Source organism: Pediculus humanus, genomic scaffold (assembly GCF_000006295.1).
Source record: "Pediculus humanus corporis 1103172107716 genomic scaffold, whole genome shotgun sequence".
NCBI classification, from domain to species: Eukaryota; Metazoa; Arthropoda; class Insecta; order Psocodea; family Pediculidae; genus Pediculus; species Pediculus humanus.
Window position 1 is genome coordinate 27,535 of NW_002987320.1, and position 22,112 is coordinate 49,646.

General features: G+C 29.5%; 3 protein-coding genes across 3 annotated transcripts; all 3 read left to right on the forward strand.

The window, feature by feature from the left end:
• Positions 1 to 984: 984 nt before the first annotated feature.
• Phum_PHUM311440 (uncharacterized protein) lies at positions 985 to 2,837 on the forward strand (the record flags this gene model as incomplete). Its single annotated transcript, XM_002427302.1, has 5 exons — positions 985 to 1,199; positions 1,285 to 1,717; positions 1,787 to 2,042; positions 2,145 to 2,211; positions 2,807 to 2,837. 5 exons carry the CDS (start codon positions 985 to 987, stop codon positions 2,835 to 2,837), a joined length of 1,002 nt encoding a protein of 333 aa, XP_002427347.1.
• Positions 2,838 to 6,431: 3,594 nt separating this feature from the next.
• On the forward strand, positions 6,432 to 10,227 carry Phum_PHUM311450 (uncharacterized protein; the record flags this gene model as incomplete). Its single annotated transcript, XM_002427303.1, has 4 exons — positions 6,432 to 6,474; positions 6,675 to 6,867; positions 8,840 to 9,001; positions 9,177 to 10,227. 4 exons carry the CDS (start codon positions 6,432 to 6,434, stop codon positions 10,225 to 10,227), a joined length of 1,449 nt encoding a protein of 482 aa, XP_002427348.1.
• A 9,943-nt stretch (positions 10,228 to 20,170) lies between these two features.
• Positions 20,171 to 22,084, forward strand: Phum_PHUM311460 (class A rhodopsin-like G-protein coupled receptor GPRnna15, putative; the record flags this gene model as incomplete). The annotated part of the gene is made up of 3 exons (XM_002427304.1): positions 20,171 to 20,232; positions 20,254 to 20,518; positions 21,044 to 22,084. 3 exons carry the CDS (start codon positions 20,171 to 20,173, stop codon positions 22,082 to 22,084), a joined length of 1,368 nt encoding a protein of 455 aa, XP_002427349.1.
• Positions 22,085 to 22,112: the final 28 nt, after the last annotated feature.

Genomic DNA, 22,112 nt, shown 5'->3' on the forward strand with positions numbered 1-22,112 from the left:
ATATTAGAGAGAGAGAGAGAGTTGTAATTACGGGGTTATTTTCACAGGATTCTCACGGGCAAAACTTGTATTAAGATACGAGACGACCCAGGTGTCACAAGGTCGAAATCTAATAAAAATCAATCAATTTAAAAAAAAAAGGTATTTTACACACCTTCGATAGTCGAATCAAAGTATTCGAGACAATATTGCGTTATTACTACACACGTACACGATTGTTAGATTGTTGTAAAATGATGGTGGAATGAATTTTTTTTTTTTTGTATGTAAAATCAGTTTATTTTTAACTCATTTATTATTATCATTATCATCATCATCATTTTACGATTGTTTTGTCACGGAAAATCTTGACCGATGGATAATTTTTTTTTTTTTTTTATTATTCGTCGTCTTCTCTCAAATCGAAGTGTGAAATTAATGTTGTTGTTGTTGTTGTTGTGAAAAATGGCGTCTGTGTATAATTCCTATGTCGTTTCCGTGAAATTAATTTTTTTTTTTTTTATAAATATAAAACGACCCACTTTGATTTTTACGCACGCGTTTTATTTATTTATTTATTTATGTATTACGCATATATTTTTTGACCTTATGTATAGTAAAATTATTAATTATTTATTTTTTACGAAATCCTTTTTTTTTTTTTCCAAATTTTATTTTACCGAATCGCCTTGATGCGTAAAAAAAAATAAAAAAATAAAAAAAAAACTTGCGTAAAAAATTTAAAGTTTCGCACGTCGTAAATAAAAAAAAATTTATGTCATAGAGTAAATAAATAAAAACCTATCGATGATGAATGAATGGAATGGTCCATTGCACACACACACACACACACACAGCCTTTTAATAAATATTTTTTTTAAATGGCAAATTATTTATTTTTATTTTTATTTTTTTTGGAGTTTTATTATTTTTATATAAAAAAAATATAAATAATAATAATAATAATAATAATTTGTTTTTCTTGCTGTCGCGAAATAAATCATTATGAGTTTTGGTAGTTTTATTCATAATTACACCCTAGGTTACGGGGAAAATGAACATTGGGAAAACTACGATGGAAATATCGATGCACCCGACGACGATTATTTTTTCAACGGAGATGATAATCGTAAATCAGTAAATAATTCGCATAAAGGATCAATTCAATCTTCTCTTACGGACGGAGATCAAGATTACATAGATAGAATATATCCCACGTCGTAAGTTATTATTATTATTATTATTATTTGAAAAGTTTATGAACGCCGCCATTTATAAATTGTTTTATTGTCATATGATTTTCAGGGAAAGTCCTCTTTGGTTCGAAGAAGGACAAGAAGGTTATTATTTCGAAGAATATTTCGATGAAGAATACGGAGAAGAAGAAGAAGAAACGGAATCGAACGTGAGCAGTTATGAAGAATCAACGCCGGTTATACCAAAAGAATCCGATACTCAAGGGGATAGACAGAGAAGCATATTCGTACACAGTTGTCCGTCCAATTTTGCTGCCATTAACAGAGCCAGGAAAAGCGTTTTCGGTTCGATTTTTTTAAGCACGACCGGTCATTCGCAAGATGATTCGACATTGTTAAAAGCCGTTGCCGACAGCAATTATAACATGTTGCAATCGCTATTGAATTCATTTGAAAAAGTACTTGCTAGCATACCCAACGATTCGGATAAGAAAAAGACATTGAGATCGTATAAATCATCAATTGTTGAAATGTTGGAAAAGGTAAGTGAGTGACGTCAATTTTTTTTTTTTCCCGAAGGGTACATAAGGGATGATTTTTTTGTTTTGCAGCAAGGAATTAGAAAAACACATACGGATGGTAGCGTTCATTGGGATATATATCCGATATCTCAATCATATTTATTTTCAATACAAATCGGTGATAACATACATCAAACGAGAAATTTATCAAAAATCGAAAATAGAATATTAATGGGTACAATACATTTAACAAAATCATCTTACAAATGGGCGACAAATAGCCTTTGGTCAGGAAGTTGGGATTGTATTGGAATGTCCGGAAGCGGAACCTATATTATGCCGCACGGTAAGTTTTTTTTTTCTTTTTTTTTTTTTTTTTTTTTTGTGTAAACACGCGCGTTTTTTTTTTTTTTTTTTTTTCATTTTAAACCCAAAATATTTTTATAAGGTTATTTACGGGAATTTAATTTGGTTTTACGTAATGTGTCGCGTCATTACAATTGTCGTCGTTTCCGGTTTTTTTTTCTTTTTTCTTTTCATTTTATCTTTTATTTACCTGTTATTTTTAACTCGGGTAATTTTAAAAAAAAAACGGTACATAACGTTATTCGTAAGTATCACGCTTTGAAAAAAAAATTTTTTTTTTTTTTTCTATTTACTAATAATAATAATAATTTTTTTTCCAATTTATTTATTATTAAATCGTTTGCTGTTGTTGTGAATTTTGTAGTAGTAGTAGTAGTCATTCCGGTTTAGTATAATTTAAAATGTTGAGAAACGTACGTGCGTGATGAGTGTTGCCCCCTATCTCCCCTCCCCTCCCCTCCCCCGTCGAAAGGTCACAAATGCCACAAAATGAAATTAGTTTTTTTTTTTTTTTTTTTTTTTTTTTCCCCCCTTAAAAAATTAAAAAAAGTTCGGAAAAATATGGCAATTAGTGTTAACAAAAATATGCCAAATAAAAAATTATTATTATTATTATTGTTATTATTACGTAATTAAAATAACACAAATAAATAACGGATTATAATAAAATTATTATTATTAATAACATTCTGCTAACAAGTCTCTGTTTAACAAAAAACTTTTTTTTTTTTTTATTCATTCGAGTTCGGTATTAAACTACATCACGTTTTCGTAACAACGAAAAAAAAAATCGAGTGATTAATAATGATAATGATAATAATAATAATAATGATAAACTGTCACGATTGATTTGATTTAAGTCAAGTTCAGCCACCTGTTTGTATCACACACATATATATATATGTATATTGACATGTGAAAGGTCGACGGACTTTTTAATCTTCCGCTTTTACAACGTTGCAATTTATTATTATTATTATTATTATTAATAAAAAAATTAACGCAAAAAAAAAAAACAAAAATTATGCAATGGATTATAAAACCTACTTTTAAAAAAAAATTTGCATTTTAATTATGAAATTGATTATTATTATTATTATTTAAATTTATTTTTGGAATGATGGAATCTTTTGCGTACTTCTTCCGCACTATCCGAATAATAATAACCATGTCATTCGATGGAAGAGAGAGATAGAGAGAGAGAAAGAAAGGAGAGAAAAAGAGAAAAAGGAGAGAAAGAGGAGAGAGAGAGAGAGATTTAATTTTATATTATTTTATTATTAATTCAATTTTGAAAATGCGGGGGGAGGAAAGGGGAAACTTTAATCATACGGGGAGGGAAGGGGCTTCAATCAAACGGGGAGGGAAGGGGCTTTAATCAAACGGGGAGGGGAGGGACTTTAATCAAACGGGGAAGTCGATAAAATTGATGTCACATTGATTTATTTTTTTTTGAAGATTAAAAAAAAAAAAAAAAAAAATTTAAGTAGTTGTAATTATCACGTACGTAAAAATAAGCTCCTTAACCTCTCTCTCTTTCTCTCTTTCTCTCCCTCTCTTTCACGCACGCACATACATACGTAGCATAAAAAAGATTTTATTATTATTATTTTTTTTTTGGTTACTGAACAGGGAAAAATGATTAAAAATTAAAAAAAAAATCGAATCAAAATTAAGAATGTACGCCCCTGAAATTATTCTAGAAAAATTTTTTTTTTGAATTATTATTATTATTATTATCTTGTCGTTAAATTTCCCGCCATTTTTAAATTGTTTCTGTTATAATTCAATAAGAGGTACGTCAAATTTTTTTTTTATAATAATAAAATTTTACGTTTACGCATTTGAAATTTTATTGGATATAATCAAATAATAAAAAAAGAGAGATAATAAAAAGAGAGAGAGAGATAAATAGTTGTAGAGAACAAAAGAGAAAGAGAGAGAGAGAGAGAGGGGGGGGTTAAAAAGGAATGAAAGTATTTATTGCGAGTAGGTTGAAATGGAAACTTTGTAAAATATTTTTCGATTGCAAACTAATAAAATGGGAAAAAAAATTATTATTATTATTATCATTATGGAACTATTGAGTTCTTCCGGTAAATGTGAAAAACAGTGTTACCACAATAATTTCCCGTAAAAAAAAAAAATTTATCGTTTCTTTTCGATTTTCAACTCGGGAAAAAAACTGCCCTCTCGAAACGTTCGTTTTGTAATGACGTCACATTTTTTTCAAATCCAACTCGTAAAACATATGGAGGGGGGGGGGAAATTATTTTTTATTTTCATTCATCATTTTAAACCGGAAACGATAATTAAAAAATTTTTGTTTTTTCATCAGGTGAAAATATGAATGTCGGTTAAAAAAATTTTTTTATTTCATTCATTTATAAAAAAAAAAAAAAAAAAAAAAAAAAAAAAAAGTTTTAAGGCATGATTGTTGTGAAAAATGCAAGACAACCCGGTAATAAAATTTACCTCCTTTTTTTTATTATTACCGTTTAATAATTTAATTACGACTACGTATAGACAAAAAATAGAAATAATTATTTCCGGTTAATTTTAAAACGAGTGTCAAAAAAAAAATTGTTTTTCTCTCTCTCTCTTTTTATTTATATATTGCGATGTTATTAAATACGTCGGTTGTTGTTTGTCGATAACAAATCGTTGCAGAAAAAAATTCAATTAAAAATTATCCGGGGGGGCGGGGGGGTTTTAAATAAGAGGTCAACTTAAAGGTCAATCATGGGTTTTTTCGAACGTTTAATGACAGTTACAAAAAACAAAAACAAAATTCACAAGTGAAATTTATTTATTTATTTATCTATTAAAAATGAATGATAAATGAATGAATGAATGAATGAATGAATGAAGAGAAAAATGAAAAACCGGAAGTGGTACTAACGAAAATTAAAAAAAAGGAAAAAACAAAACAATAAATAAATTACGATAGAAAATTTTTTAATTTGATAACAACAACAACAACAACAAATAATAAGTAATAACGATTTTGTATCCGCGCGAAAAACAATAAAAAAAAACTCGATAATAATAATAATAGTAATAATAATATTAATAATTATCATCATCATCGTAGTCGTGACGTAAAATAAATAAAAGAAAACTTTTTAATTTTCAATCGTCGTCGTCAATCACATTTTATAAAAAATTTGGGTTACGAATTTACGAAAAAAAAAAAAATTAAAATTTACGTAATTATTATTATTATTATTATTATTATTATTATTATTATTATTATTATTATTAATTTTCATTTGTTTATATTATTTAAATGACGTCATCATTTTAGTTTTTTTTTTTTTTGGCGATTTTACACATAACGGATCGATCGATATGAGCAGGTGATGTAAAAAAAAACAACAACCCTTACGAATGATTACGTCATTTATCGATATTTATCGATCGATTTTTTTACCGTTGGTTGTTTGTTGTTATGTTGGTAACATTGTTGCTTTTTTCATAACAAATTTCATTCATAATAAAAGTTAGGGAAAAAGAGTAGTAGTTTGTTTTCAAAAAAAAAAAAAAAGTTTTTTTTCATTTTTAATTTTTTTTTTTTTTTATTTCGCATGGATACGAATGAAACAAACAAACAAACGGATTTTTAAAAAAAAAAACTTGTTTGTTTCACGTTCAATGTTTCGCGTGTGGAACGTGAAAAAAAAAAAAAAATAATAATATTAATTTATAATTTTATGATTTTTTTTTTTTTCATTCACGATTGATATTTATCATCTTACGTAGGGCGCCTGAATATTTATAATTTTATATAAATAATATAAAATGTAATTCTTATACTATTATTATTATTATTATTATTATTATTATTATTATTATTATTATTATTATTATTATCATTATTATCATTATTATTATTATTATTATTATTATTATTATATAAATTTGTTTAAATTATTTAATAAACAAATTTTTCGCTTTAATGTACATGTGAATTATGCAAACAATTTTTTTTTTTTTTTTGTAATGAATTTTGTTTGTTAAGTTTGTAAGTTAAGAAACACAATGGAAATTTCTCGAATATTTAATTTTGCTAGTTTTTTTTCCTTTGATAATAATAATAATAATGGTAATAATATTAATACTAGAAAACAATAAGTAAATAGAAAAAAAAATTTTTCCAGAAACAAAACTCGCTGTGATTGTGATTATTTTTGTTAGTTTTCCCAGTTAATTTTGTGTACTCCGAGGGGGAGGGAAAGGAGGGAGGGAGGGGAGAGGGAGAGGGATTTTAGTATGTTAGAATAAACGGAATCGGTACAGGTATCCCATTCATCCCTTGCTCATCGATTCGATTACGAAAAAAAGTGCACACATGTGCTTAAAAAAACTCATGAATGGTTGTTTTCGAACCGACGTCACGATCTCGAGTTGGGGTAAAAGGGGCAAATATCAGGCTAATCATCCCTTAGCCGTTGAGTAATTGCACAAGTGTTAAGGGATGTTTAGTCAAGTGTTTGTATTATGTTTACGGTATTCGCATAAGAATTTATTCATTTCGTAAAAGAGGTTCGTAACAACAATTTTTGTTTTTTGTTGTTGTTTCTCATTGAATTTTTTTTTCTTTTTTATACAGGCGTGACATATTCGGGAAAAATGAAAGATGGAAGATTTCACGACGACAACGCGAGTTTAACGTATCCGAATAAGTTTAAAGCACTCAATTGCGTTTACAACAATGGAGTACTCGTAGATTGTAAATTTCAATTTCCGGATATGTTATGGCACGAAAAAAAAAATTGGAGATATTGTCAAGCACCTGATAGGAGGTAAGTTTCAAAAAATTATTGAGTTTGCTACTAAAAATGAACACGTGACGTCCTAAATATTTTTTTTTTCAAAATGGCGAATGTTTTAAACCGTTGAAAATTTTGAAGAAAAATTTAATACCTCTTGAATACCGATTGTTGCCGGTTTTTGATTAAATTGTAACGGTCGGTTGTTGTGATTTGTAGTGAATTGTATTCCTGTTTGTAGTTGTTGTTAAGCATTCGAGAATGTTTTTGCGGTCGATTGTTGGATTTTTACTGCAGCAAAATAAAAAATTTTCTTCTCAATGCGTACCTATTTGATGGTAAGCGCTCCCATTTGCTATTTTTCTTTTTTTTTGTTGTTTGTTGTTTGTTTGCTTGCTAGGTGGGTGGGAAGAAATGAGAGGTAGAGGAGAGGGTTTGTCGTGGGCAAACAATAAAAATGACCGGATGATGAAGAGAAAAAAAAATTGTATCGAAAGTTGTATTTATAAAAATTTAATTTTTTTTTTTGCGTGGAATCGTTTTGAAAACGATTAACGAGTGAATGAATAAATAAATGAATGAATGAATGAATGAATGAATGTTTGATAGAATTACCTGTTGTTTTTTTTCTTTGTTTTCGCTATTACATATAATAATATTAGTTTTTTAATTGGTTTTTTGTCTTTTTTTTAAATTTTGATTTTCGTGCGCCGGAAGTTATTCTACTTTAAACGTGTCATTAATTTAAACTCGTAAAAATGTCAAAATATTTATAAGAGAAAGAGGGGTAAACCTTTTATTTTTTTCGTTTGAAAAATATAATATACCCATTTTTCTACTTCTGTCATAATTTTCTTTCTCATTCCCTACTTTTACATATCATTTAAAGGAAATTATCATCGTTAGACCTTGGCCATTTTGTTTTTCTTTTGAAACTTTCTTTTTTTAGAAAAATTTATTTAAAAAAAAAAACTGAAATGTCATTTTATTTAAATAATAATTTTTCACGGTCAGCCTTTTCCCCCCTCTCTCTCTCCCTTCTCCCTCGGAATCGAATTAACATGGATAATTATTGTCAAAACTTCTAATGAATCACGATTCATAATTTTCGTTATTTGTCACACACGCACACGCACGCACACACACACGCGCACGTGCACGTGCACGCACAAATTTTATATAATTTTTTCCATCTTTTTATTCTCAATCGGCCTTTTTGAAATTTCAATAATCTTTTAATGATTTTTTTTTCGTAAATAAAAAAAAAAAAAAAACTTGCGAAATTTACTTATTTATTTACTTATTATTATTATTATTATTATTATTATTATTATTATCATTTTTACGTTTTAATTTTTTTTTTTTTTTTTTTTTTTTTTTAGTTATTTAAATTTGATGCAAAATTAAAAAAAAATTTTTTTGATTTCTTTTTTTTTGTATTAAATTGATTGCACACGTTTTTTATTATTATTATTATTTCACTATTTTTGCGAAATTTATTTCATTGCAATTTTTTTTCTTACTTACTTTAATTATTATTATTATTATATAAAATTTTTTTTTTTCAACGATTACTTCACGTAGAAAAAAAAAAAAATTTTTTTTCTATTACTTCGTACCTTTAAATATCATCTTTTTTCGCGCCAAAATAATTTAAAAAAAAAAAGAGAAAAATTAAGTCTTAAGTCGTTTATAAATATTAATATTTAACGTTTGATGAAAATGTATATGATAATAATGATAAATTATTAATAATTAGTCACGGATCGATTAATTGAAAAAAAAAAAAAAAAAAAAAAATGGCCCAAACTTATGAAAAATAAATAAATAAATGTTAATTATACGGATAGGTTGTTTGTACGAAAAATCATAGCGGTAAGGACGCATAGGGTAACAACACAAATAATTTTTAAAGTTTTAGAACAATAGTAATATGGGTCCTTAAATTTTAATATTTATCTTATCATTATTATTATTAATGCGATTATGTTTTTTTTTTTTTAAGGTTTTGGAGCGAAGTGAGAAAAGGTTTAAAACCTGGTAAAATAGCACAGAAAACGGAATTAGATCCACCGAGAAAAATTCCTCCGGGTGGTTACGATACAAACGATGGATTTTACGATGTTAAAACTCTTGCATTGAACAGTCCAAACGGAGAAATGTTAAGGTAACAACACGTTCAAACAAACAAACAAACGAACAAACACGATTGCAAACAAAAAAAAACCAAAATTACCGCCTAATTTATTTATATACGGCTTGTATTAGTACGCGAGTGTATTGCATTTTGCATAACTTTAAATTTGTAAGGAGTTAATTTTTATTTACTTTTTTTTTTGCAGAGTTCCTTTATGCAAGGAGAGCATTTGGATAAGAAAATATTGTCGGAAAGGTTTCAAAGTTCCAACGGGTTTTCGTCCGGATTTATACGAGAATTGGTTTAATTACAATTACGATTTTATAAACAACATACTCAGACACCACGAAATGTACAGGAATAAAAGAATCACGTACGAAGCCTTGCAACAATATTATGCTGATAACGACATATTACCGAGTTATTCGCCATATAAGAAAAAAAGAAGATGGTCGTCGATTGCGTTGGAAAATTATTTGAAAACTATACCGGATCCTGTAAAATTAAAGAGGAATTTAAAAAGATATAGAGAACATAAATTATCGAGACTTTTAGCTAAACCCGCGGAGGCGGACGTGACCATCGTGAATAAAGACGTTGAAGTTCCAGTTGTGAAATCATTCATAAATAAAATGAAATCGAAAAGTTCGATAAAATACACGGATGATCACGTGAAACCACCGACATCGGTTTTAAACGCGCGTTCGTCGAAATTAAGTTTCAAACGTTCCGACGATATACTCTCGTATTTAACGAACGATACATCGAAAAGTCGAACGTCTCTGAAGAAAATACCAGAAAAATATTTGGCTCCACAACCCATACAAAGACCACCTTTTCAAACGTCTCGTAAAATGCCATCCTACTGTTATGAAGATGGTAAAAGAATGATGAATTCAACTGGTAAATCCGAATTATCGGGTTATAAATTAACGAGAAGGAAAATGCTAAATAAATTTATGAAAGAGATAATAATGGAGGCTGCGATGAAAGGGATCATGGAAGAAACGCAAAGGGAAAGAATGAGATTGTTATGGGCGAGTCCAGTACAATCACAAATTCAACGTAATAAAACAAAAGAAGAAAATTGTTTGCAAGTATTGGGAGAAATATTCGAATCGATACCGGATAAAGAAGAATACACGGATTCGGATTTATCGAAAACTTTCGATTTTAAAAAATTAGCAGAAGATAAATACAACGATTTGAAATATTGGGGTAAAAGATTATTCACGTTGAGTTTTGAATCTGCGTAATATGGCGTGTGAACCAAACCATTTTATCACGGGTAAATTTTTGTAAAGATAATAATGTGCGTGGTTTGTGAGTGCGTGTACGCGTCGCGAATAACGTGCTCGAAAAAAAAAAAAAAACGAATCGTGAACGATTTTTTAATATCAAAATGGCAGAATAATTACTTTTGTCGTTTTTTTTTTTTGATTAAAAGAAAAAAATATTTTTCGTGAGCACGCATACCGATTCCGATCGGTCACGTGACATATATAACAAACGGGTAATTGTCGTGAGTGCTAAAAATTTTATCGAACTTATTCGCAAAAAAAATTCTTTAAATTATTTATAAGGAAAAAAATGTATTGGTGGAACTTTTGTCTTTTGAAAAATTCAAATTTGTAAATCACCGTTTAATTCCCTTCCCTCCTATTCCGCTTATCCCGTCTATCTCGCCTCCCCAACAAAAAATAAAAAAATAAAAAATAAATTTTTTGCCAAAAAACGATCTCTTGTATTTTATTTATTTTTTCCCGCCTACAAAGGTCATTTTTCGCTAAAAAAATCGAAAAATTTGCTCTGATGTATCAGTAAAACATAATACCCAAGGAGGTATAGAAAAAAATAAAATTCAAACAATGGATTCCCGCTTAAAATAAAATGTGTGTCAGGTAAAATATACAAGGTCGACCTTGAATGCAAAAACGTGACCATGAAAAATTTTAACAAAATAAAATTTTAAAACTGGTGGCCTTGTATTCAAGGTCGACCTTGGTTGAAAAATCGTGACCATGAAAAATTTCACAAAATTGAAATGTAAAACCAATGGCCTTGTATTCAAGGTCGACCTACTTTTGAATAAATCGTAAACGTTGGATTTTCGCGGTCATTTTTAACTTAATTTTTAATCGACGAATTTTTTTCCGATTTATCCGTAAAACATAAGATCCAAGGAGGTTTTTTAATAAAAAATAAAATGGAACAGTGGATTTATTTATAATTTTTTTTTATTTTTAACTAAAAAAATGGCAAAATTTTCTTTAAATATATATCAGGGATAAAAGGTAAGAAAATGGAGATGTAAAATAAGATACAAACAATCGAGTATTTTTAATACTTTTATTAGCAAAATACAATTTTACAGAAATTAATTTATTACAAGTTTTTTTATTAATAAACTACATATATTATTTTATTTAGTACGACAGGAGTTTTTTTTTTTTTTACCCAAGAGAAATGCAGTTTCGCACTAACCCCTCCGTAGGGGACTAAAACTCCTGGGCATGTCGCAAGAGCGTGGCTCTGTATGAGGAGGGAGGAGACTTTTGTGAGAGTAGAACCAACATTTCAGTCTACCCTCTCCTGTAGAGCCAGAACGTTCTACACGATTAACTTTGAGGGAAATTCGCCCTAATCTTCGTTCCGTCATCGCCTCGAAGATGAGAACGCATCTCCCAGGACGTTCGGCAGTCCCTTTCGGGAGTGCCTCCGGTCCTTTGCTGGGGGGGGAAATGGCAAAACAAAAGATAGAGATACAGATCGTCGTAATCGTCTTCTCCTTCCTCTTTCCTACGACGAAGCTTTCCACTTTGTAAAAACTGTTTGTTCCTCTTCCTCCAGGCGACATCTTTTCCTTGACTTGAAATTTTGAACAGACGCCGTCGAACTCTGGACTTTTCCTATTTCGCACGCAGGGCCGTCTTCAAGGTCTGCGAAGCGGAAAGTCGGGTCGAGGAACACGAGATGTTGCCCAAAGGTTGCCCTAACCTCAACTACCTATAAACAAGAAAAGCACACAATTATTAAATGGAGTCCGTTGAGTTTTTTCAAAATTTCTTACACACAAAAATCAATTATTATTATTATTTAAGCTATTAATTTTACCTCATTTTTTTACAGATTTTAAAAAGGAAGAAAGGAGAGAGGGGGGGGGAAACTGATGGATTGCCAACATTATCTAAAAAAAAAAAAACATTTTTTTCGCATGAAAAAATTTCAATTCGATTTTTAAAAAAAATTTTTTTAATTTTCTTTACAGGTAGATCCCACGATTCGAATTTCGAATTGTTCAGATTGGGAAAAAAGGCTAGGTCACTATGATGTCACGCACAAACATCCCCCGTCGTGTCCCGCCGGCCCCCACTCTTTCCCTTTCTCTTTATCATCAAACGATTGATTCACCTTTTTTGTTTTTTCTCCATGAGCCTTCGCCATCGTTTCCTAAAAAAAAAAAAAAGAAATTAATTATCCAGTTAAATCCGTTCATTTTTTCCAGAAACAAACAAACAAAAAAAAATGTCAGATAAATAAAATCGATGATGATGATGATAAAAAAATAATCCATGGAAATGATGTATAAACAATTATTAATTAATTAATTAAAATCCGTGAGTTAGTGTTTTGTTAGTGAGTTTTCTCGTGCCATATCAAAATTAATTTCTTTTTTTCTCTAATAATTTATAATTAATTAATATAAAATTATCGGAGATTAATAGATAAATGAATTTTTTTTCCTATTTATATACATCAAGTTGTTAACTGTTTGTCGTTTGTTTTAACAAAAAAAAAGTTTTTGTTCTTTAAAGTTGTGACTGAAAACAACCGCAAAAACTTATTTAAGAAAAAAAAAAAAAACAAATGGCCGACGACAAACAAAATATTTTTTAATGGGTCGATAACCCATTAAAAAATTTTAAATACGAAATAAAAATTATTATTATTATTATTATTATTATTATGGTCACTCTTAAACACGACAAGGCTCTTATTTGTCGGGGTTTTTAAGCATTTATCCCAGGTTTCTACCCGATTCCTTAGGGACAAATACTCGAATTTCGGTGGTGCTATTTATAATATTTTCCGAAAAATGTGGGCCGTTCCACATTCTTGCGATTTCCTGGATGGTTTTTCCGTCTTTTAGGTTCTTTAAAATCTTCTTTAAATTTCCTTTTATTGAATGTGACATGGCTCCCAATGCTCCCACGATGACCGGAATCGTTTCAGTTTTTCTTCCCCACATCCTGGTTATTTCAATTTCCAAATTTCTATATTTCAGCCTTTTGTCTGCTTCTTCTGCCGGCACGGATACTTCAATCAGTTTGCACCATTTATCCGCATTATGTCTCAGGATGATATCCAGTTTGTTAGCTGGCACAGATCTGTTAATTATTAACATGATTATTATTAATATTTTACCGAATTCGTTGTTTGTACAGAAAATAAATTTCGATTATTACATTTGACACGCGAAAATTATTTCGGAAGAATTTAAAAAAAAAAAATTTTCATTTTCCAATTACCTTAATCATCGTCATCATCATCATCGGCATTATCATTATTATTATTTTTCATGACGACAAGTTTCGTGTGTGTACACTCCTCGATTCCGTAATAATTTTCCAGAATTCAATCCAAATCACATCATCAACCCTTCATTTATAATAGAAATAAATTCTTTGAAAAACTGTGGAGACAGTTCTCCCTTATTATCATCATCATTATCATCGTCATAATATTTGTTTGTTCTTGTGTTTGTTTATTTGTTTGTTTGTTTTTTCTTAATCGTATACAATGAGTCGAACGTTGTTGTTACGCATAAATTCTTTTTCTTTTTTTTTGAAATATTAAATTATTATTCGCATTCGACGACGGTTTTAAATTTAAAACCTAAAATAATAATAATAATAATAGCAATAATAATAATAATATTTTATACAAAATAGCGGGAGAATTTTTCTTAGGAAAAAAAAAAAAAAAAAACGAAATAAGGGAATTTTTTTTATCGAAGCAATAATAAAAAAAAAAACAATAAAGTAATGAGATCCCAACATAAAACAACAACAAAAAAACAAAAGGTAAACTTTTATTATTATTATTATTATTTTTGTACGTAAAAACGCCATTTTTGTTTTTTCCCCCTTCCTCCGATCATTTTCGAATTCATTCATATCGAAAATCGATACTAAGTAATAATTTCATATATGTAAATTTTGTAATTTCACTCTTTTTGATGGATTAAAAAAGGGATTTTATTATTATTATTATTATTATTATTATTATTATTATTATTATTATTATTATTATTATTATCATCATTATTATTATTATGATCGTGCTCCGTTCGCAACGACTCCGTTGTTTCCATTTAGAAAACTTTTCCGTGCGTGCGAATATAATTTTTCATTAAAAATTTTTTATTACGAAATCGTTTTAATGAAATGACGTCGATGATGATGATGATGATGGTGGTGGTGGTGGATGAGGGATGAGGGATGAATGGAATGGGAATGAATGAAAGGAAAAAAAAACGGTTAGTGATGATAATAATAATAATACAAACGCACGAACGAGTGCGTAAGGGTGAGAAATTTTCGAAATAATATCGATTGTTTTAACGGGGTTTAAAAAACTATTATTATTATTATTTAAATTGTTACAGTTCGTTGACGAGGGTGGGGTGGGGGAAAAACCGGAAATTAATCCCTTCGTGAACGGTAGGGGGGAGAAAGGGAGGGAGGGAAGGGGGTAAACGTACGAACGTGCGATATCACCCGACTATTTAATTTTTTTCTATTGATTTTTTTTTGTAAAAATTATTATTATTATTGTGTGTGTCAGTGCGTGTGTAGTCGCAAGTTTAAAAAAAAAGTTTTAATTATCCACGTGGTTATTATCATTATCATTATTATTATCATTATCATTATTTCAATTGGGATCAAAGACCAATTTAAAAAAATTAAAAAAAAAAAAAAAACTCGAGGTAATTAAACAAACGTTCGAATGGTTCGTTTGTTTTAAACGACGTAGAAAAAAATTATTATTATTATCATCATCATCATTATTATTAATATTATTATTATTTTACGACTCATGTGAAATTTTCGAGAAAGATTAACTAGCATCAGCAATTTTGTTCAGGTGATTTTCTTTTTTTTTCTTTGATGAGATTTTACGGGGAGGATTCAAGGGTAGGAGTTCGCGTGCAACCTTCTTTGGCTTTCTTTTAATGTGCCAAGGCGTTAAACTTCCGGTTTTTTCGAATTTCGATTTGTTTCCTTCCCTTTTTCTTACGGGATAAATTTCCAACGATTTTATTATCATTATTATTATTATTATTACGTTAGAAAATTTTTTTTTTCGTTAATGTCGTAAAACGATCGAAATTAAATGAATGAATGAACGAACGAACGAATGAATGAATGAATGAATGAATTAATGAATGTTAATAAAGTGAAGAAGAAGAAGAAGAGAGAGAGAAAAAAAATGCGAACCTTTGACAAATGCACGATCGAATCTTTTAATAATAATAATAATAATAATGATAATAATGATGAAGATGGTGATGACGTCATTTCACACAAACCCAAATGAATGCTTTCATCTGTTCGTCATAAATTTTTTTTTTTTTTTAAAAAAACATTCTGGATAAAATGATTGAGAAAAGAAGGAGTTGGGGGGGGAAATTTACGTTAGTTTCTCGAACATTCGAGAGAGAAAATAGGCGTTATAATAGAAATATTTAAATTGATTTTGACATTCGAACTGTGTCATTCATTGATTACTATTAGATTATCATAAAAAAATCATAATCATCACCAAAACCAATCATTCAAAGAATAGAGAATTTTTTTAATTTCATGAAATCAATCAATCAATCAATCATTCTTTTTGTTCACGAATTATTTACACGGATCGTTAAACATTAAAAAAAAAAAATAATTACAGAGAGAGTATATCGATTTATCGATTTTTTTTTTTTTTGGGCAAAGAAAATTGGAAAATGATTTTCCGACCCGCGTAGTCGACGACGACATTATTATTATTATTATTATTCGTACTTTGTTCAGATAATTGTTCAGTTAATTGTTCAGATGTTTCTTTTTTTTTTTTTTTAAATAATTTTTAACGAGTCTTTATTAATTTGTCACATTAAAAAATGAAATAATTTTTTTTTTTTCGACGATTATAAAAAAAAAAAAAAACGCTGCGTAATTATCGTTTACGAAGGCGTTTTTTCGCACATGTCATCCATTATTATTTCCCTACGATGATGATGATAATAATACTAATAATAATAATTATTATTATTAGTATTTTTTTTGCCTTACAATTTCCAAGTAAATTTTTTTTTAACACGATCATCGACAAACTTTTCTTTTTTTTTTTTCTGTTAATGAATGACGAAATATTTTTTATTCTTCTTCTTTCGTTTTATAAACGTTTGTCGTTGTTGTTGTTTGTCGTAGTTGTTTGTCGTTGTTGTTTGTTGTCATTTTTTTTCTTTGCTTTTCGTTGTCGACTTTAATATGGTGAGTCATAAACATTTACGGTTAAAAATTTTTTTTTTTTTCAATAAATGACTTTAACCGTTCGAAAAAAATAAAATCGATGAATAATTATTATTATTATCATCATCATCATCATTATTATTATCGGTTTTGTTTTTGTTGCAAACAAAGTCGATACAAACAAACAATTGTTGAATTGAACGATTTTCGAATTGTTTAAATATTTCAATCGGGTTCCTTTCATGTCGTTTATTTAATTTATTCAAAAAAATTTTTTTTTTTTTTTGGATTCTCCAGACGAAAAAATCAATAATCGCTTGAGTTTGAGAAAAATCAATAAATCGATCGATGATGTAATCAATAAAATAATTTTTTACGGTTCGATAATATATAAATAAATTAACACGTAATTAATAACACGTGGTATTATTATTCAAGGTCGATTATTTTTCATCATCGTCATCATCATCTCAAATTTTTTTTTTTTTTTATGCACCCACTCGGGTTGTTGCTTTAATAAAATACGCACACACGCACTCACGCACTTACGCACTTACTCACGCACTCACGCACTCGTTTCTTATATAATAATAATAATGTCGCGTCTTTAAATTTTTTTTAAAATTAATTTTTTATCGATCGGAAAATAAATAAAAATAAAAAAAAAATAAAATACGTAACGACGTGCGTGCGTACGTGCGGCGTTTAAATTAATAATAATAATAATAATAATAATAAATAATGTTAATGATAATAATAATAATAATAACGAGAAGGGGGAGATGAACAAATAAAAATTACGTAATTTTTGTTTTCTCTCTCTATATAAAAATTATTTAACTCTATAAAAAAAAAATAAAAATAAAAATAAAAATTTTATCGTCGTTCGTAATTATTATTATTATTATTAGAAATTAAAAACAATAATAATAATAATAATAATAACGTAATGAAAATAATAGAAAGAAATGTGGGGGGGAAGGGGGAGGGAAGGGAAAACGTGTGCGTGTATCAAATGCAAGCATACGTGCATGCTTTCAACATAGAATACGACGTACGTACGTATTTGTTTAAATTAAAATTATGCGTGACATAAAAAAACAAAATGGCGGACAAATAATTTGAATAGGAAAAAAAAAAAAATGTATAACGGTTAGAACATGACTAAGTTGAAGAACAGTCGACCAAGAACAGTCATCGCGTTAGCTTCGAGTTAATTTTTTTTTTTCCAACTTGTTTTATATTATGATAAATATATATATTGAATAACGAGTACGTACAGGTTTCGTTTGTAGTTTGTCGTTTGTTTCGAAAAAAAAAAAAATTTTTTTTGTGATTGTTGTTGTTGTCGTCGTAAATTTAAAGTCGAGGATTGGTTTTTAATTTTTTTAATTTTTCCGATCGTGACGAAAGTTTTTACGGTAAGTTGATTTATCGGAAAAGTTTTATTAACTTTGTTTGTTTGTTGTAAACAAACAAACAAACAAAAATTACGCGAGGTGGTTTTAAAAAAGGCGGTGGTGGCGGTGATGATTTTATCGTACCTTTAGATTTCGTAATTTTTTTTTTCCCCCCTCGAAGTATTACATTCAATAATTTATTGATTTAATACGTTTGTTGTTTGTTCGTTTGTTTGTTATTACGAAATGATTTGTCGTGTTGAGTAATCGTTATTAATATTATTTATTTATTTATTCGTGAGTAAAAATTTTTTGTTCGTTTTCGTTTTTTTTTTTTTTGGAAAAATTTTCCAGTCGAAGTTTTCGTGTGGTTGTTGTTGTTGTTTTTCGTTTGTTTGTCGTCATTTAAAAAACTAAAACTTTCTCGTATTTTTTTCCAACAACTACAAACGTTTCACGTCATATCATCATCACCACCATCATTCACCCATTCGAGAAAAAAAATAAAATTTTTTTTGTGCTTTTTTTACGATTCGGTACTTCCTGTTGACCCCATGACCTTGTACATTAAAGGGCAGTTTATTGTTTGTTCTGTCTGTGGGAACCGCAATGATGTCCGCTTGATAATTTCCTATTTTGACAAACCAAAAAACTATTATTATTATTATTTTTATTAATTTTGACGCAATGCTTTTATCGTAAAAAAAATTATTATTATTATTATTATTGTTGTTGTTTGCTCGTCGTTTTATTATATTACGGAAATTTTATAAATTGTTTATTGCGCGTTTGTTTTATTTTACTGATTGTTGCATTTTTTTTTTTTTTAATTTGGTTGTTTTACGTGAGGTCCCGCGTAAATTTTTTTACGTACTCGTCTTTTTTTAAAAAAAAAAAAAAAGTGAAAAACGCGGCGTGAAAAATTCGCACGAACTGTCACGGCGATAATAATAATAATGATAATAATAATAATGATAATAATAATAATGATAATTTTAATAATTTTATTTTGTTTGTTTAAATAACAAAAACGCGTTTTTTGATTCGTTTAAATTATTCTAAATTTATTCGCACGGGAAATTTTTTTTTCTTCTAACCGGAAAACAATATCGTTTGTTGTGAATAAAAACAAAGCTCGCGGGGGGAGGAGAGGAGGTCTTCCTCTCTTTCCCCTTCCTCCTCCTGAAAAAATTTACTGATCGATCGAACAATAATTCAAACAATAGTGGAAAAAAAAGAAAAACAATTTATCCGACTTCTATTTAGGGTCATGTACCAATTAAAATAATAATAATAATAATAATAATAATAATAATAATAATAATAATAATAATAATAGTGTAGCAGAAGAAAAATCGTGATGGGATTTTTTTTTTTTAAGTTTCGCACGTTTGATTTTTTTTCTCCAGCGTTTGTTTTTTAATTATTAAACTCCGTTTGTTAGGTTAAATAACGCGTAACAAACGACCGGCCGACCGACCGTTCGGGCCGGCCGGCCGGCCGTTTGTCGGTTGTTTGTTTAGGCGCGTATAAGGTCGTTGAGTATTTTTTATTTAATTTATTTATTTTTTTTTTCCCCCCATATTTGGTGTCGTTTTGTTTTTTGTCGTCGTTACGAAAACGTCGACCTCACGTGCGTTTTGGTTTTTCCAGACATTTTTTCTTTTTCTCCATTAGTAATTATTATTATTATTATTATTATTTTCACTGCAACACGAAATACATGCATAAATTTATTTAATGCAATTGCAAATCGTGATATGATTTGCTCGTTTCGAACGCCATTTTGAATCGATTTAATAATTATAATTTTTCTTATTTAAATTATCGCAACAGTTTTTTGTTGTTATTATCGTCCGCCATTTTTAAAAATTTTAGGCCGTGAGATGAGAAATTAAAGATTCGGATAAAAATTGTAATCCTTGATTGTTTTCAAACAAACCAAAAAAAAAAAAAAACGTTTGTTTGATTCGTTACAAAACCGATCCGATTGTTTGTACAGGTTTAAAAAAAAAAATCGTTATTAATTTTATGTTTGTTTGTTTGTTTGTTTCAGGTTGCAATGAAGTATTTTTTGTTCAATAAGATGAAATATGTCGGAGTTTTTAATAGTTTAAAATTAATTGTGTCCATCCATCATCGGTCGGGTCCATGTAACAAATGATTTCAAATTTTCTCGTAAAGACTTTCAACGTCAAGGAACGAGTTGTCGTCGTCAATAATAATAATAATAATAAAATAATACATACATGAACGCACCCCAAAGGACGAGATAATACATAATGTCCGGTTGGAATTCTTCATACGTTTTTGGTAATGATTTGATAAGCGGTTGGGGACCCAGGTATTTTTATACCTTTTACAGCGAATTCGGACAAAGGAGAGGAGCGTCGGAAGCAGAAGTTACCGCCTTATCATTGACTTTTGTCTTATCAGTCGTGCTAAACGTGTCCATAGCATGCGCGGTTTTACGTTACAGAGAAATGCGTACGATAACAAATTGTTTTCTATTGAATTTAACAGCCGCGGATTTGGTGTTCGCGATGGGGATTCCGTTCGTTGCCGTGACAAGAATCACTCAAAATTGGATATTGGGTGATGTGACTTGTAGAATTTTGCCTTATTCTCAAGTAAGTACGAAAAAAAAAATTTTGTCCCCGTTCGTTCCGTTCTAGTAAAAATCTCCGTCCTCATTTTAATTAAACTTAACCTAATTAATTTAATCTCAAACTTAAATGATTATTATTATCTTATCCGTACGACAAAAAAACATTCAAAAACGTTTTATGCGAAACATACAAAAACGAATGCGTAACAAACGAAAACGTTAGTCACGAACGTAATAGAAAAAATTAAAAAAATTTTTATCTCGTCGCTTAATGAACCTGTACAACCTCACAACTTGTCCGATAAAAGTGACCCTTTTACAGGTAATTGAGTGAGTCATTCAGGTTTGACCACGTGAAGACTCACTCACTCACTGACTGACTGACTCACGCGATAAAACACGTGTTTTGAACGGTGCGATAAAAAATTTCAGGTACGAAAAAATATCATTCATATGTTTGTCTTACGAAATAAAAAAATGATCATGTTTACAAGACAATTGTTTGTTCTTAATTGTGAATCAATCATGTTTATTTTTTCCGTTTCAGTTTGTCTGCGGTTTCGTCCTTTTGTGGACTCTTACACTCATAAGCATCGACAGGCATCGATGTATTGTCGTACCACCGTACAGATCAAAATTAACATCGAAACTTGCCGGTGCACTCACATTCGGAACGTGGCTATTGGCAGCCATACTTTTTTTACCCGTCGCATTTTGGTTCAGACAAGAAAAAATTGATCAAAAGACGCTTATATGCACTCTAGTTTTTCCAAGTTCGAACGCGATAAATTTTTCGTTGCTTTTCACGATTCCCGTTGTGTTGTTCACGTGTTTGTTACCAATGAGCTTATTGGTTTTTTACTACCAAAGAATATTTAAAAAATTAACAAAGACTAAAAATCGTTGGTCTAATAATACTCAAGTCACGATGATATCGAGCATATCAGATCTCAATCCGAATCCTCCACCGAATTCTAGGAGGCAAAGCGCGTTAAGCATAATCGGAGGAGCATTCACTAGTCCGTTGTCTCGTAAAGCATCCACGAGTAGTCAAACAGTTTTCAATACAGGTTTGAAAATGAGAGCGGGATCTCTGTCGCAACACGAAGAACTTCGTCTCGCGAAACACGTTCGAGTCGTTAGGATATTGTTGTTGAACGTTGTAGCTGTTCTTATAATGTGGCTTCCTATCACGATAATAATGTTTCTCATTTACGTCGACGGTAGTCGTCCTAACGAAGACACAAATTTCTTTTTAAGATCTCATCATTTTATATGGTCTTTGCTCATAGCATTGCTCAACACGATAGTCAATCCATTGCTGTACGGAGTCCTTTCGGAAAATTTCAGATCGTATTTTGTGAGACTTTGGCTCAATTCGAAAAGGAAAAAAAAATGGCAGAATTATACGGGTGCTCCATTGAAAGGCAACAACGTGAGCAAATCAAACAATGACGACACGGAAAGAAATGTTAACGAAGAAAATGCAACGAGCGGCGGAAATGAATCTCCGAGATCCACGGGAAGATGGAACGATGCTTATTCGGCGTCACAAATCAAAGGACACGTTTACACTCGACCCATGTAAATTTTCTATCTCTCTCTCTCTCTCTCTC